At 46.9% G+C, this 15,553-nt stretch overlaps 1 protein-coding gene across 1 annotated transcript; it reads right to left on the reverse strand.

The window, feature by feature from the left end:
* Window positions 1-19: 19 nt before the first annotated feature.
* Window positions 20-11,859, reverse strand: C30H1orf115 (chromosome 30 C1orf115 homolog). The gene is made up of 2 exons (XM_014838704.3): window positions 11,482-11,859; window positions 20-2,500 (listed from the first exon to the last, which is right to left on the reverse strand). Exons 1-2 carry the CDS (start codon window positions 11,770-11,772, stop codon window positions 2,381-2,383), a joined length of 411 nt encoding a protein of 136 aa, XP_014694190.3. The 5' UTR covers window positions 11,773-11,859; the 3' UTR covers window positions 20-2,380.
* Between the last annotated feature and the right edge of the window lie 3,694 nt (window positions 11,860-15,553).

The following is a 15,553-nucleotide window of genomic DNA, read 5'->3' on the forward strand; positions in this document are numbered from 1 at the left end:
AAAATTCATCACACGCAGAAACATTAAACAAATTGGGGGTTTTACTTACGTAATAGGGCAAGAGAGGATACAAAAGAAGCCTTTTGGTCCAGCATGTAAAGGGAAAGCTCTAAAACTCAATTTCTTGTAGGGTATGGACCCTGATATGTTTTAAAAGAACCTCGAAAAGAAAGAAAAGGCAGAAAGGTAATCTACAACATGGATGCCCTGTCGCTGAGGAAATGACTACTCAGGCTGAGCGACAGTTCGGAGAAGTCCATCTTCCGTACATGGGAATCTGGCTCCCAGGACAATCCCGCGAGATTGCAACTTTCGAAATTTCTGGGTTAATTCTTAACCAGACTTCAAGAATTTCAGGGCCAAATGTGCTTGGCCTTATTGTGTCTCTGATTTAGAGGTGGGATGCAGAAGGCCTTCCTTAGACAAGCCTCAGCACCTCTTGTCCCTTTCCAGGTCACGCTTCCATGTCCCCAAGGCAACCTGGTGGGCTTCTCCGAGGCTGGTCAGCATCACTGGGCCACTGGGGCTGGCCTCCTCCAAACCCTCCACTGGCTCCTTCCTCCCGTCTTCCTTTCCTGTGACCAGCAGGCCACAGAGACCTGATCTCTTTCCCACTAACTACTAAATGCTTCTTCTTCCACTTACATCTCTTCTTCTCCTTGACTCCCAGTGCGGCCAGGCAAGCTATAATTATCTTACATGTGTGAAAATGTACCACTATCAACTTTTATCATTTGAGCTAAAACAAGACCATTTGTTTTCTCTTTTCCTCACAAACATTACTGATGCAGAAATGGGGTCCAAGTTCATCTTCAGCATGAGCCTCCAGAACGGGAAGTTGAGTCTGGTTTCATGGCTACAGCTTTCTCCTGCACCTATTCCTTTTTCTGTCCATCTGCCTGTCTTCCCATCCTCTCCACTTCTCAGTGCCACCTTGTTGGGCTTGAGGCCTCAAGTCAAACCTCCTTTGCATGGCCTGGGAAACTTTTTGGGTAGGTGTTGTCACCGATCCTGCAGACTGATCAGCAATAACTATTTTGGACTTCTGGATATTCTGGAAACAAAGTCAGAACAGTGGCCTCTCATGGGGGTTAGCAGAGGGGCATGGTAAGAGGGACCTGCTCTTTCTTTCACCTCCCTATAGCAGTCCACGGGTCATCCTTGGGGAGTGTCAGGCCCAAGATCCATGACCACCCTAACTTTGAATCCAGGTGAGATGACATCAAACTGGGCAGCACAGAAGAGGAAAGGACGCCACAAAGGCAGCCAATGTGAGCTCATGGGCCTCAGAGGGGTTTCAGCACCAGCCACGGCATCTCCGGTCACCCAGCCTCCCCTGGCTCCCACCTGGAGCCGAAGGCTGGGCCCACCTAAGATCTCCCAGTGCTGATACCCTGGACCTGGCTCCTGTACTCCCATTTCTCTCATCCAACATCCTTCTACTTCCTTCATACCTTTCTCCTACTTACTGGTTCCTGCTCTAAACCATACACTTTCATTTCCAGGTGTAGCGTCTCCCTCTCTCCCAAGACAGCACCCTTCATCAGTCTGGCGTGGAAGAGGAGTTAAGCAGCTGTCAGGAATGAACTAATGGTACTGGGCAGCTGAGTCAGGAGGTCCATGACCTCAGGCAGCCACAGATGTGTGGCTGGCCTGGACACGACAGCCCTCAGGAGCACTCCGCATACAAGCTGCAACTGAACCTGCCATCCCTCACTCCCTCCTGGCCAACTGCACATTCGTGGCAGAGAAGGGCAAAAGTGACAAGCTTTTATCTACTTTGAACAGTCATGACACACCGTCAACACAGTTTTCAAAGCATCATAGCCTTCAAAGAGATTTTTCTTCCTTCCTTCTTCTCAAGCCTGTAATTAAACTCCTGGTGACAAAGGGGTGGAGGAAGGAGATAGGGGGCAGAACTGCAGACACAAACAGCTCCTTTCCTGCCCTCAGAACCGAGGCAGCCAAGGGCTGTCAGCCTGCGACCTTTCCAAGAGAATATGACATACAATATAACCATCTCACTCCAGGTCAAAACCCTTTCTTATCCCTCATAATCACCACTCTGCCTCCCACCCAGAGTGCTCATATCTGTCAAGTGTTTGCCTCCACGCCAGCCCGCTGCCACCTTCACATGAAGGCTCCGGTGTCAGCAAACCAGCTCTAAGCTCTGCGGGATTGTCCACTGGAGCCATCCGTGTCCAAGAGACGTGACCAGATGGGTGGGGATGGCTCATTCATAACACTCATCCAATTCAACACAGACATTTTTTTCTTCCGAGTATTTTGAGGGTTCAAGTCTGAAATGCTCCTGGATTTGCACTGTTCTCGGGGCAGTGGCTTCCATCCACTCTTGTGGCGTCTGCCCCAGCAGCTCCCATTAGCGGACCAACGCCACCACGCTGGTGGCTACTCCGAATGGGGCGGAGTAGGCCGCCGCGAATCCCTGCAGGCCGATGACGACGTAGTGGCAGCCTTTGGTGATGACTTTCCCCACATTCTATTTTTCAGAAGAGAAGAGAAAAGCACGGGGTTAGTTTAGGCCACATTGTCACCCCTCAGGCACCATGGTGACATACTTAAACAATCACTTTGCCTCCTTTTCCCAGGACCAATGAGCCAGTTACCACCTTTCCACATCTCTGGCATCCCGTCCCCACCCCCAACATAAGAACATGTGGGGGCTCAGAAGAGACTTTGTCATCCTGCAAAGTGCTTTCAAGCACTGCGTATTTCCACATGATTCAGACATCCTCCTGGAAACAGCAGTGAGGCTGCTAGTTCTAAAAACCAAACAACTTTTGTTTTAGTTTTTTTTAAACCAAAGCCCACTCTCTTCTCTGTTCCAACGAAGTTACTGGATCATCCAAAGGCTGGGTCAAGTTCTGCTTCATTCTCCTTATCTGAGAGCCCATCCTGTCCTCCCCCTCCCACCAGGGCATATTCCTGTCCAACGCCCACATTTTCTTTAAAGTGTGCTACTATTCCTGAAACCAAGAGCTAACGAGTTATAAAATTTCCCCTAGGGGAAAAACTTGGAGATAAGCTTTGCTAATGACAGCTGTGCACATTTAACATAATCAACTCTTGTTCAAAACTACCCAGGTCTTTCTGCCCCTTCTTAGGATATGAGCGAGCTGTCTTTCCCAGGAAGTCAAGGTCCAGACGTCAAGATTCAGCCTCACAAGGCCAAAGGCAGGCTGAAGATAACAACTAACCAGAAAAATCCAGACCGTCAAGGAAAAAGAAATTCACTCCTCAAGGCCAAATGCAGGCTAGCAGGAAAGCACCAACGAGCAAGACCGTATGCTCCCCGTCCCCTACCTAAAAGCCCAGATAAAAACCCCTACCTTTTTCCCTTCGATGGGGTGGAGCTGAGTTCTAACTCTCATCTCCTCATCTGGCTGCTTTTCGATAATAATAAACCCTCTGTCCTTGCCACAAGCCTGATGTTTCAGTTATTGGCCCTACGGTGCTACAGGTACAAGAACCTGTCTTTGAGCTCGGTAACATTCTCTGATTGCTGTGATCCACAGAAGTCTTGGGTTTCCATTACACTTATAAACTCCTGGAGGGTAAGGACTGGGCCATGTTTTCTTGGTATCCACTCCTTCTCCTCCTTTTCTGTAAGGCCTGCTGCTAGACAGGGGTGTCCAAGGGATTCAGATGGAATTGCAACAGAAAAATTAAGATCACCACCACGACTAACACTGATTGTGCTGTTGCCCCCCAAGTCTTTCTCTTCCCCACTCTCAACTTCTGTCATCATTCTTGATGACAGTGATATCCATGTAGATGACCTGAATCTTGTCTCTCGGCCCTCTGACTTTTCTACCCAATAAACACTTGAAATTCCTAGTTTCACTTAAAATCCCTGATCACAGTCACAAACTTCACTTTGACTTCCAATACTGCCTTTCAAACCTACTCTGTCTGTCTAGGAGGCTGAGTTCCCCTCTCTTCCAGATACTACTTTTCCTTTCTCCGCAAGCCTCCCCACCCTCAACACACACAGACACACAGTCTCCATACCTTCACTAGATGATCCCACTTCATCTTTCACTGAAAAGAGCAGAAGTCACTGGGGAACCCATTCATCTTCCCGGCACTGTCTACAAACCCATACCTGCCCTGGCTTCTCCCACTTTGTTCCAGCAGAAAAAATTGTCCTCTTCCCCCAAGGCCATTCACTTGACACTTGCTGTTGGTACCCTCTCTTGGTTTGACCTTGGCTTCCCCTGCTCCTGCATCATCATTCTCCTCCTCCCCATTGGATCACTCCCATTAGCTTACACAAATGCTCAGATATCACCTTGAGTCCACATCCTTCTCTACGTCCCACCCTGGGTCTCTGCTCTCCATATGCTAAACCAATGGGAAGAGCCATCCCCACATACTGCCTCCACTTCCTCCATTCTTGTTCCCTCTTACTCTGGCTCCTAGCGTCACCCATCCAAGACTGCTTGGTCCTGGCCATCTGCAACTGCCATGTTGCCTGATCCAATGGACACTTTTCTCTCCTCCCTTCCCTGGCTTCTCAGCAGCTTTTGACATACTTCATGAAACAATCATTTGGCCTCTTTGGCTCCATATTTTCTTGGTATCCCCTACCTCACAGACAGCCCCTCCTCGGCTTTCTTTACTGGATTATCCCTTCTATCAAACTGTAAACTGATGGAGTTCTGCACTACTCAGTCCTGGGTCCTCTTCTCTATTTTTTATTTCTTTATTTGAGTATAATCTCTCCTTAAATGGTCTCATCCATTTCCAATGATTTTAAGTACCTCCCGGATGTGGATAACTTTTAAATTTATATCTTTGGCTCAGACTCAAATATTCCACTCTCCACTTGAGGTCTCCACTTTTTGAGACCTTGTGATTTCTCTGGCATACACCCTCCCTTGTTGCACTAAGCAGATACAGTCATGCGTTGCTTAACGACAGGGAGACGTTCTGAGAAACGTGTTAGGCGATTTTGTCATTGTGCGAACATCATAGAATGTACTTATACAAACCTAGATGGTATAGCCTACTACACACCTAGGCTGTATGGTACTAATCTTATGGGACCACCATTGTATACGCGGTCTGTCCTTGACTGAAACGTCATTATGTGGTGCATGACTGTAAACCTAACTTGGATTGGCTGCCAGTATGTTCCTCATGGCCTTTGGCTATCAGGCTTCAACAAGAAGAAAGCATGAAGGAGCTACATCTATCCAGGATCATACAGCTGGTAAAAGGCAGAGCTGAAGTCCAATCCCAAAGAAATCTCATCTCAGGGCCCCCGTCCTTAAGCCCCACATTATACTTCCCTTCTTTAATGAAGGCCCCATGTAACCTTGTAGCCAACTGCTTGCCTCCTGGGCTTAAATTCCAGCTCAATCACTTATTTAACTTTCCTTGGGCTCAGTTTCCTCACCTATAAAATGGGAATATTTAGTAACCACCTCATTGAGTTGTTGAGAGGATTAAATGGGTTCATACAAGGAAGGCACTTAGAACAGAGCCTGGCGCAAACTCCAGGTAGTACACGTGGCCCCAAACGTCAGCTATTCTTACTGTAAAACAACATTTGCCTCCTTATATTACATAGTAGTTTAGGTGGGTGGTGCTAATACATAAATCAAAGATATTCTGCTATCTGTTCAGGAAAGTTTCTTAAGAGTATACTTTCCTATTAGTCCTGGCTTCAGCTTTCATCATCCTCACGATAACAGAATGAGGGCGGGAACATTCTAGTGCTTATCACTGTAGCCCTAGTACCCAGAAAGGGCCTGGGGCTTCCTTTGGTGGCTCTCGGGCTAAAGGAGGAGCTCTGGGAGAGCCAGGAGCATCAATGGCTTCTCTAGACACTGATTCCCAGGACTCTGCCCTTTCAACTTCTCAATGAGACATTAGGGTGCATGCGTGTGAGTGTGTGTATGGCGGGGTGATGTTGCTAAGAGATTCATCTCTATAAATGCATAATAAGATTCAGTGGGAGAATTTTACTTATCTGTTTGAAATAACAACAACAACAAAACTGTTCTCTGGGAGCAAGTACAACAGTCAAGAGCATCCTTTATAAGCAATGCCATCGGAACCATGGATGACCTGCATTACACTTGGGGTGTTTGTGCATCCATTTTCCTCAGCTGCAGTTTTTAAAAAAACTGCTTGTCACTTCATCTTTGCAATTTAGAAAAAAGCTACAAAAATAGCTCATTAGCTGGAATACTGTCAAAACACAGATTTGAGAAAGGTGATGAAAGGAAATGTAAATATCTTTCAATGATCATTTCAGCATCCTTCCAGGGAGCAGTTTGAATTCTTTGATCTTAGCAGAGCTTTCGACCCAAATAATCTTGCAGAGGGGCGGAGGGCAATGTGGGAACACGGGAAAGCATGGTAGGTTGAATAATGCCCCCCCCAAGATGCCCGGGTCTTAACCTCCAGAATCTGTGAATCTGTGACCTTATATGGTAACAGGAACTTGGCAGATAAGATTCAATTAAGGATCTTGAGATGGGGAGAGTATCATGGATTATCCAGGTGGGCCCAATTATAAGGATTCATATATCTTTATAAGGCTCCAAATAAGGACAAAGGTCCTTTTAAGAGGGATGCAGGAAGAATTAGAGAGAAGGTGATGTAGTAACAGAAGCAGAGGGGCAGAGAGAAAGCGACATGCAGATGCTATGCTACTGGCTGTGAAGGCGGAGGAAGGGGACCTCTTTGAAGCTGGAAAGAGCAGAGAGATGGATTCTTCCGTGGAACCCCAGAAGGAACCAGCCTGCCAACTTTAGCTCAGTGAGACTGATTTTGGACTGCTGGCCTCCAGAGCTGTAGGAGAATAAATTTGTGTTGCCTTGAACCACTCTGTCTGTGGTCATCTGTTACAGCCATCATAGGAAACTAGCACAGGGAGAGAGGCATTCTGGGGGCTCCTGGGTATTCAACAAACCCTCTGATGTCAGAGATCCCCTGCCCCCTCCAGTTTCACAAAGGAAACCAGCTCTCAATAAAGGTTACTTTCCCCTGATAGAAAGATCAGGCCTTCAGCGGTGACCTTTGGTCAGGTCCCAGGCACAAAGCCGAGGCGGGCAGGAGGTTATAAAAGCTGATTTCTTTCTGAGTTAGAGCTCATTAAAAACTAATCAGGAAGAAACAGCCATCGGGGCCTCTCCTCCAGCTCTTAGATAACAGCCAACAGTTACAGAAGCTTTGTCACAGGCCATGTGCTAAGATCTCAACACCCATTAACTCACATACTCCTTACCACACCCTACCAGTAATCCCATGTTACAGCTGAGGAAACTGAGGCAGAGAGAGGCAAGCACAGCCTGAGGGATTATAACACACCACCAGCGCCCTTGACCTAACCACCTACTTGGAACGTGGGGACATTTTTCTCCCTCTTGAGCTCAAGGTTACTCCAACACCCTATAGTTTCCTTCCCCAACCCTCTTCTAGCTGCCCACTTAACACAAGTTAATTACTTTCCTTATCTACACCTCCCCTGTGGCTCTCAGAGATGCCTGGGAAAGGGGACCTGTTATTTTAAGCTAGGTTTTGGGTTTCATCCCCTCACCCCAACTGCTTGTGCACAAGCCGGAGCCAGGTGCGGCCCCGCCCCCAGCTCGAGCGGCCTTGAACAGTGGCTAAACTTCCTCACACGCCAGTTTCCTCCACTGCAAAATGGGGATCCACAGCTTTCCAAGGTTGTTGGCAGGATTCAGAGATGACGCTTGTGAAATGTGGGGCAGAGCGCTCCGCACCCTGTAAGAGCACAGCAAACACATGTCCCCTCCCCTCCCCCGGACCCGGAAAATGGCACTTTAAAAACAATTAACACACCGTATGAACACGAGTATCATTCCTTAAAAATCGGCTGGGAACCGGAGTCCCAGGCACACAGCCTAGGGAGCCCAGACCTCCAGGAGAGCCGGACTGCTCAGCACTGGGGTCGAGCCCTGCTTGGGGCCATGGGCCATGGGGAAGGGAAGCCTACCCTTCCACATTTCACAAAGGCCAAGGACCTTTCTTTAAATAGAAGCAGGAAGGGATGTGGGCAAAGGATTTGAGCAGTTAACAGAAGAATAGGAACTTTAATCACCCCTCCTGGAAGGAAAAACGATTGTTAATAATGTGGAGCCCTTTGTGGACCACTCCTTATTCCACTGGACCCAAGTACGGTAAAATTTCACCTAGCCACTAAAGCAGGAATTAATCACCTTTCCGCGTTTCTAGCTGAGCCGTGGCTGTTCGAATGGATTTTCAGCAAAGAGGGCCCGGCTGTTTTCCTCTTCCACATGGGTGCCTAACCGGTCACCCTCTCGGTTGCCTCCGAGAAAGTGGAAGCTGAAGCTGCACTCTGGATGCCAGAGCTTCTCTATCCAGTGAATTTTTTTCTCTTTTTTAAAATTAAAAAGTGAAATTCACATAACATAACAATTAACCATTTTCAAATGCCCGGTTCAGTGGTGTCGAGCACACTCACAACGTTGTGCAACCACCACTTCAATCTGCTTCCAAAACATTCTCATCACCCCCAAAGGAAAAGCCATATTCATTCAGCAGTTGCTCTCCACTCCTCCTTACCCCCAGTCCTTGGCAACCAACAACCTGCATTCTGTCTCCTTGGATTTACCTATTCTGGATATTTTATGTAAATGGACTCATATGTACAAAAGATGCCCTAGTGCGTCTGGCTTCTTTCACTAGTATAGTGTTTCAGAGGTTCATCCATCTTGTAGCATGTACTTACTTCCTTTTTATGGCTGAATAATATTCCACTGTAGCCAGCCTGGTGGTCTAGTGGTTAAGATCCGGTGCTCTCACTGCAGCTGGAGTTTGTTTCCCAGTCAGGGAACACCACCACCCATCTGTCGGTTGTCATACTGTTGCAGCTGCGTGTTGCTGAGACACTGAAAGCTCTGCCACTGAGATTTCAAATACCAGCAGGATCACCCATGGTGGACAGGTTTCAGCAAAGCTTCCCAACTAGATAGCCTAGGAAGAAGGGTCTGGCCACCCACTTCCGAAAAAATTGGCCACGAAAACCCTATGAATAGCAGTGGAGCATGTCTGATACAGTGCCAGAAAGTGAGAGGATGGCACAAAAAGATGGGGCAGCGTGCTGCTCTGCTGGATACGGGGTCCGTAGGAGTCAGAATTGACTTAACAGCACCATCAACAAAAAATACTCCACTGCATGTATGCACCACATTTTGTCTATTTATCAGTTGATGGACATTCGTGTTTTTTCCACCACTTAGCTATTGCAAATAATACTGCTTTGAATATGTGTGTGCATATATATATTTGTTTGAGTATCTATTTTCAATTCTTTCGGGTATGTCCACAAAAGATGACATGAGCCATATTAAAAGAGAGCTGGAGCAGCCATTTCAGAGGAATTGCCTTGCATGTTTTGTTTTCTTTATCTTCCAAACCGGACCAGACTGCCAACATTCCAAGAAGTCAGTAAGGACAAGAAGATCCTGTTTGTAAGAGCTGATGAAACTGGACTTTGCCGATGACCAAATCACTGCCCCATCAATGAAGTCCGAGTCTAGCCTTTGGCCTGATGACCACATCTCAAGCCCATCTATGAAGCACAAACCTAGCCTCACCTCATCCAGCACCAATGAACTCTGCCTTAATACAGCTCACCTCATCTTCCTCCCTTTTTCCCACAAAAACGCTCAGCCCCTCTCCTGTAATCGGAATACTATTTGGGTTTCTACCCTAATCTGTGCTCCCCAAATTGCAGTTTTTTGATCCCAATAAGTGCTTTGCCTCTTAAACTGGTCTCTGTTTTTGCCGGAGGACAGTATCTAGGAGCGGAATTGCTGGAACATATGGTAATTCTATGTTTACTTTTTTTGAGGAACTGCCAAATAGTCTTGCACAGCAGCTGCACCATTTCACATTTCTACCAGCAGTTCACAAGAATCCCAATTGCTCCACATCTTTGCCAACACTTGCCATTTTCTTTGCTTTTCTTTCTTTTTTTGTGTGTGAATACAGCTATCCTAGTGGGTGTGAAGTAGTACCCCATTATTAACCTGTGAAACCTACGCTCATCCTCTGTGCCCAGTTTTCACGTCACCACTGATCTGAAACTTCCCTGACTTTACAACCTTATCCCTCGGGATTAACTGCCCGGCTCTGCACCCTGCAGCTCCATGGTGGTGCCCCAGCTATGCCAGCGTCTCCCTGGGAGGCTGTGGACTTCTCTAGGGCAGGACTGCATCACATCCGTTTTTGTATCTCTGGGGCTTAGCACAATGCCAGGCACCCAGTGAGCACCCAAAAAACATCATCAAGTGCCAGCCTCTGAGCTGAGATTTCCACATTATCAGTTCACTGGCTGAGAGGCAAATGTGGCTTCTTTGCATTCAGTTGGGACCAGGAAGGAGGACGGTCTGAGCATGACCCTAAGTCTGAAAGTCCCAACTTTACAGCTTTTATTCATCTATTTGACCACTGTTTGTATACTGCTCCCGAAGCTGCTGACACACCTTTAAAGACGATGATAAACCTAAGCTTCCAGGTATGGAGACTGGATGGTTTCAGGTATGACAAGAGGCCACTGGAAGACACAGCTGGACAATAAATCCCATACGGCCTTTGGCCTTTGGCCTTTGGCCAGGACACTATGAGTTACGTGATTTCTTTCTGGCTGGCCTTGTCCAGCCCCAGGGAGCAGACCTGGGAACTGCCTTTGGGCTTTGATCTCTGAGCATGAAACTGTCATTTTATCCCATACTCATATTCACATTCTCTCTCTCTCTCCCCCTCTATTTCCTCCCGGCAAAGGCAAATGTTAATGGTTGCAGGGAGGGGAGTACAAAGATAGCCGACCAGGAGAAGAGAAGAGTAGATTCAACAAGAGCATATTTATGTATTTGCTGAGCTCTCAGGCCCCGGAAATAACCTCGGGAATATTTGAGGGACTAACCCAAATAATTCTCAGCCAGTGGGATATCCCGGAGAGGACGTTGCCGGAAAGCCGACAAACTGGGCTGCTCCCCACTCTCCAACTGGGTCACCTTCTACAAGTCACCTAACCACGCCCAGGCCTCAGTATTCCCATCTGTAAAACAGGGACAGATTTCCGTCTACCAACTATACAGGGGAGTGAGAAGACAACTAGGATAAGCGCCCCTTGGGAATATCATTAAGCTGCCAGAAGCGGGGTAGCGGGTGGAGCGGCGCCCAGAGAAATCTCTCACTTAATTTCCCTCCTTTACTTGCAACTTTTTGCTCACTTCCCAGGTCACAGACGAACAGTTTTGGGGACTCCAGTAGGGGATGCTGGCGAGGGGGTGGGAGTGGGAGGCCGAGGGGGGCGCAGGGGAGGCCTGGAGAGGCTGAGCGCGGTCAGACGGAGGGCACCGACTCCAGCGCCCCCCGGCCGATCAGTCAGGAAGCCCGGGCCGGGCGCCCCGCACACCCCGACCCCCGGGGGCAGAGGGAGGCGCGGGGCCCTACCTTGCCGTACTTCTTCAGCTTCTGCCGGTACCTCCTCTTGGGCTTCTCGCCGGGCGCCGGCTCCTCCAGCGGCTCGTAGCGCTCGGGGAGCACGGCCAGGTGCACCCGCCGCGCGCTCCGGGCCCCCGGGCGCCGCGCGCTCGCCTCGCTCTCCGCCGCCTCGTCCCCGCACTCCAGGTGCTCCAGGATGGCGACCACCTCCTCGTCCCCCTCCGTCCGCCCTCGCCCCCGGGGCCCGCGGCGCGGGAGGCCGCTCGCCGCCTTGCTTCGGAGCCTGGCTCCCACCGCCATGATGCTGCGGCCCCTCCGCCGAAGGTCGGTGCGCGAAGACACCAACCTTTGGTCCCCGCCTGCGCCTTCACCCCCGCCGCCCGCCCCAGCCCGGACGCGGCGGGAGACTCGGGGTCTCAGCGCCCCCTGGCCGTGGGGCCCAGAATTGCGACCGCTCCACCCGGGCCCTGGCCTCGGGGCGAGGAGCGCTCAGCCTCACCTGTCCGGGTACCACCTGTTGGACAGCGGCGTGAGGGATACACCGAAAGCTCAAAGCACAAAGAACGTAGAAAGTAAGTTCGACCGCACTTGCAGCGAAACAAATGAACCCTGAATAATGAGACTTCATTTGCCCACGTTCAAACTGGCAGAGATGATGATCATGATGATGATGATAAAGATTATACTCAGTGCTGGTGAGGAAATGGCGAGACGATCATGTCATATCAATTGTATCATGTCACACTGTATTATCAATACAATATTCATGGGATGCAAACGGGAAGGCAATCAGAAAATATTGATCAAGAGTTCTGAAAAAAGACTATATTTTTTTTTTGAGAAAGATCAGCCCTGAGCTAACATCTGCTGCCAATCCTCCTCTTTTTGCTGAGGAAGACTGGCCCTGAGCTAACATCCGTGCCCATCTTCCTCTGCTTTATATGTGGGACGCCTACCACAGCATGGCTTGCCAAGCGGTGCCATGTCCGCAGCCGGGATCCAGGCCGGCAAACCCCGGGCCACTGAAGCAGAACGTGTGCACTTAACCGCTGCACCACCAGGCCGGCCCCACGACTACACTTTTCTGTAGGGATCTATGATAAGAAAATATTCGGAAACGCAAAGCAGCGTGTGCACGGTGTCAGTCACAGTCAGACATCAGTGAAAAAGTGGAGCAAATCAACAGTGGAGTGGCAAGCTAAGTTCTGGCGCCAGTATATGACATTATGTGATGTAATCATTAAAATCATGTTCAAGAATACCACTCTGGTAGATTTGCATTCTCAGTGTGCTGTGAATCTCAACCTGTTCAGGATGGCTTATTTTCTAATGTGGGTAAATGTCTCTTAATTCTTGGAAACTTAGAGTTAAGTATAAAATACTATGGGTTATTAATTTCATTAATATTTTATTATTAAAATGTGTGATAACTTTAAGAATGATTTGAATATATTGCTATAAGCACATAAAATATTTGTAATTTATATTTATTATTTATAATTTTATAATATTTGTAAAATATTTACATTTATAATTAGAATATAAAAATTAGTTTAATGATTCCAACTTAAAATGTATAATCAAGTAATTGATTTAGAATTTTAAATTCAAAGGAATAAAAAATCAGCTTAATTTACTATATTTATAAGAATTACGTAGTCTTGTACATAGTTGAAGTACTTGAAAAGAACATCAAACATACTAAATTTATAAAAGTCATTGAAAATGTTTAAGATAATTAAATTAAGTGAATGGTAAAAGCCCCCTTATGGTGATTGTTAAATTTTATTAGGTTTGTAAATAAAATAAAATAATATGCGAGTTGGGGCCAGCCCCCATGGCCAAGTGGTTAAGTTCACACAGGCTCCACTTCAGTGGCCCAGAGTTTCCCTGGTTCGGATCCTGGGCGCGGACATGGCACTGCTCATCAGGCCATGCTGAGGTGGCATCCCACATAGCACAGCCAGAGGGACCTACAGCTGGAATATATGACTATGTACTGGGGGGGTTTGGGGAGAAGAAGGGAAGGAAAAGAAAAAAAAAAGATGGGCAACCGATGTTAGCTCAGGTGCCAATCTTTAAAAAAATATATGCAAGTTGAATTTACAAGGTTAAGGGAAATTAGATTCATGGATTTGTAACTTTTCTAATGTAACTATTAATTTATAAACAAAAAGAGACCCTAACAGACCCTTTTCTGTGTATAAAACTGACTTGAGAACCCTAGACCACGTACAAATGGAGACAAAGTTGAAATGCCCATGGGATCTAAATGCAGTTTTGCCCATACAAAATATTATTCAAATATCACAACATCTCTTAGACTTTGCGCATTGGAAAGAGGGTGGAAAGGATGCTGCGTGCCAATCCACGGGAATCTTTCCGTACTGGTCAGAATAAGGAACCTGCCTTTCAAGGGGCAAAAACATTGGAGAGCTAAGATTCATAGAAAGACCTCATCAGTTATTGAGTAAAAAAAAAGCTTAGAGACCTCAGAGTCTTAAGAATAATTGCTTATTTGGAATAACTCGCATAGAAACAGTTACAGATATTTAAGTGAAAACAGTTTCCATTTGTAAACATAGAAAGACTTTATAGTTTAATCTTTGGTTTTGTAATAAACGTGTGAATTTGGAAAGAAGGAAAAAAAGGAAGTGGGGAGGAGATCTGTATGGACTTGAAGTTTTCGGAATTAAAGTTGTTTAAAACTATTAGTTTATTTTTATAGACTGGCTTAGGCTCAAGAAGAAGTGTATCTCTGGAGCTGATAAGGACTGGTTATAAACAACGGAACAGATACAACAGGTTTCACTTTCCAAAGATTGCAACTCAAAGTGAGTGGGGAGCAGTTTTGCACCCCAGCTAAGTCTTGGATTTTGAGCAGCCGAAAAAAGGGAAGATGGTCATCCCCACCCCTTCTTAGGTTAAAAAATTTATTTTTTTAAAAGATTATTTTTAATTTGAGTCCTTCTATATTAAATATCTTTTAGTTCAAAAGGTGATAAAACAGACGGCATATAGAAAGGAGAAATGTAACATCTGACTTAACATTTTAAGTATTTTCTTAAGGTGGTAATCCCATACATGCAGATCCCGTTGAAGGCAAAATTGGGAATTTCAGGTGAAGGACATTTTCATTTCTCTTAAGGGGTTGGATTTCTGCACCAAACTAAAGAGCACAGATTTGAGGTAAATACAATGTAAACATGAGGTTACAGTTAAGGGATGTTACAACTAAAATTTGCTAAAATCGTTAAAACTGGGGTCTTCCATAAATTGTTTCTCTTGAAATATGAAGAAGAGTTAAAAGTTTTGTTTTCTCTTTCCGGGAGAGAGCCAGCCTTCTCCTGTCTTGTGGCTACCGTGAGGGGCTGATCTTTGAGCTCGTCAGCGTTTGGACTAGGAGGGGATGGGGGCTCAGTGTCAGCGTTTGGGCTCACCTCTGACTTCAACTCCAGCAGGGCCCTGGCATCCACCACTGTGCGAACGATCGAAAGCCCACGTGCTGTCTGCTTTCTGCTGCTCCTCCTTTGCGCTTTCTCAGCACGATTCTGGGGCTGAGGGGGCAATTGCAGGGCTGCATGATTTGCTCCTTTTTTATCAGGGGTTCTTTCAGATTCCAGCCTAGGCTGCCAGCCCGCGCTGTAACTGAAAGCTTGGCTCTTTCTCCTTATCCCGGAGGAGTCGCCCCTCAGTGCCAGGCAGGGCCCCTCCTCTGCCCGCCCTCCGGCTCAGACTTGTCCAGCAGCCGGAGCCAGCTGCTCATCCATGAGACGCTTGTCCCTCTGGAATCTCGTTCACAGGCTCCCCTGCATCCACCACCCCTTGATACCACCATAGAATATGATTTTTATTTGTATGTTACCACCAGAGCGAGAGCCTCTTTGATAATTCTATATCAGTAGTCTCCTGTGGAGAAAGCTCTAAGGCGTAACATCTAACATTCAAAATAATTCTTCAACAGTATAATGGAATTATATCTTATTGGCTTGTATTTATCCAAAAACCACAGAAGATTTGGAAAACGACTGAGCTATTTGCACTTAATAATAAGATAATGGGAAAATATATGTGTAGAGAA

The sequence above is a fragment of the Equus asinus genome, chromosome 30, assembly GCF_041296235.1.
Source record: "Equus asinus isolate D_3611 breed Donkey chromosome 30, EquAss-T2T_v2, whole genome shotgun sequence".
Classification (NCBI taxonomy): Eukaryota; Metazoa; Chordata; class Mammalia; order Perissodactyla; family Equidae; genus Equus; species Equus asinus.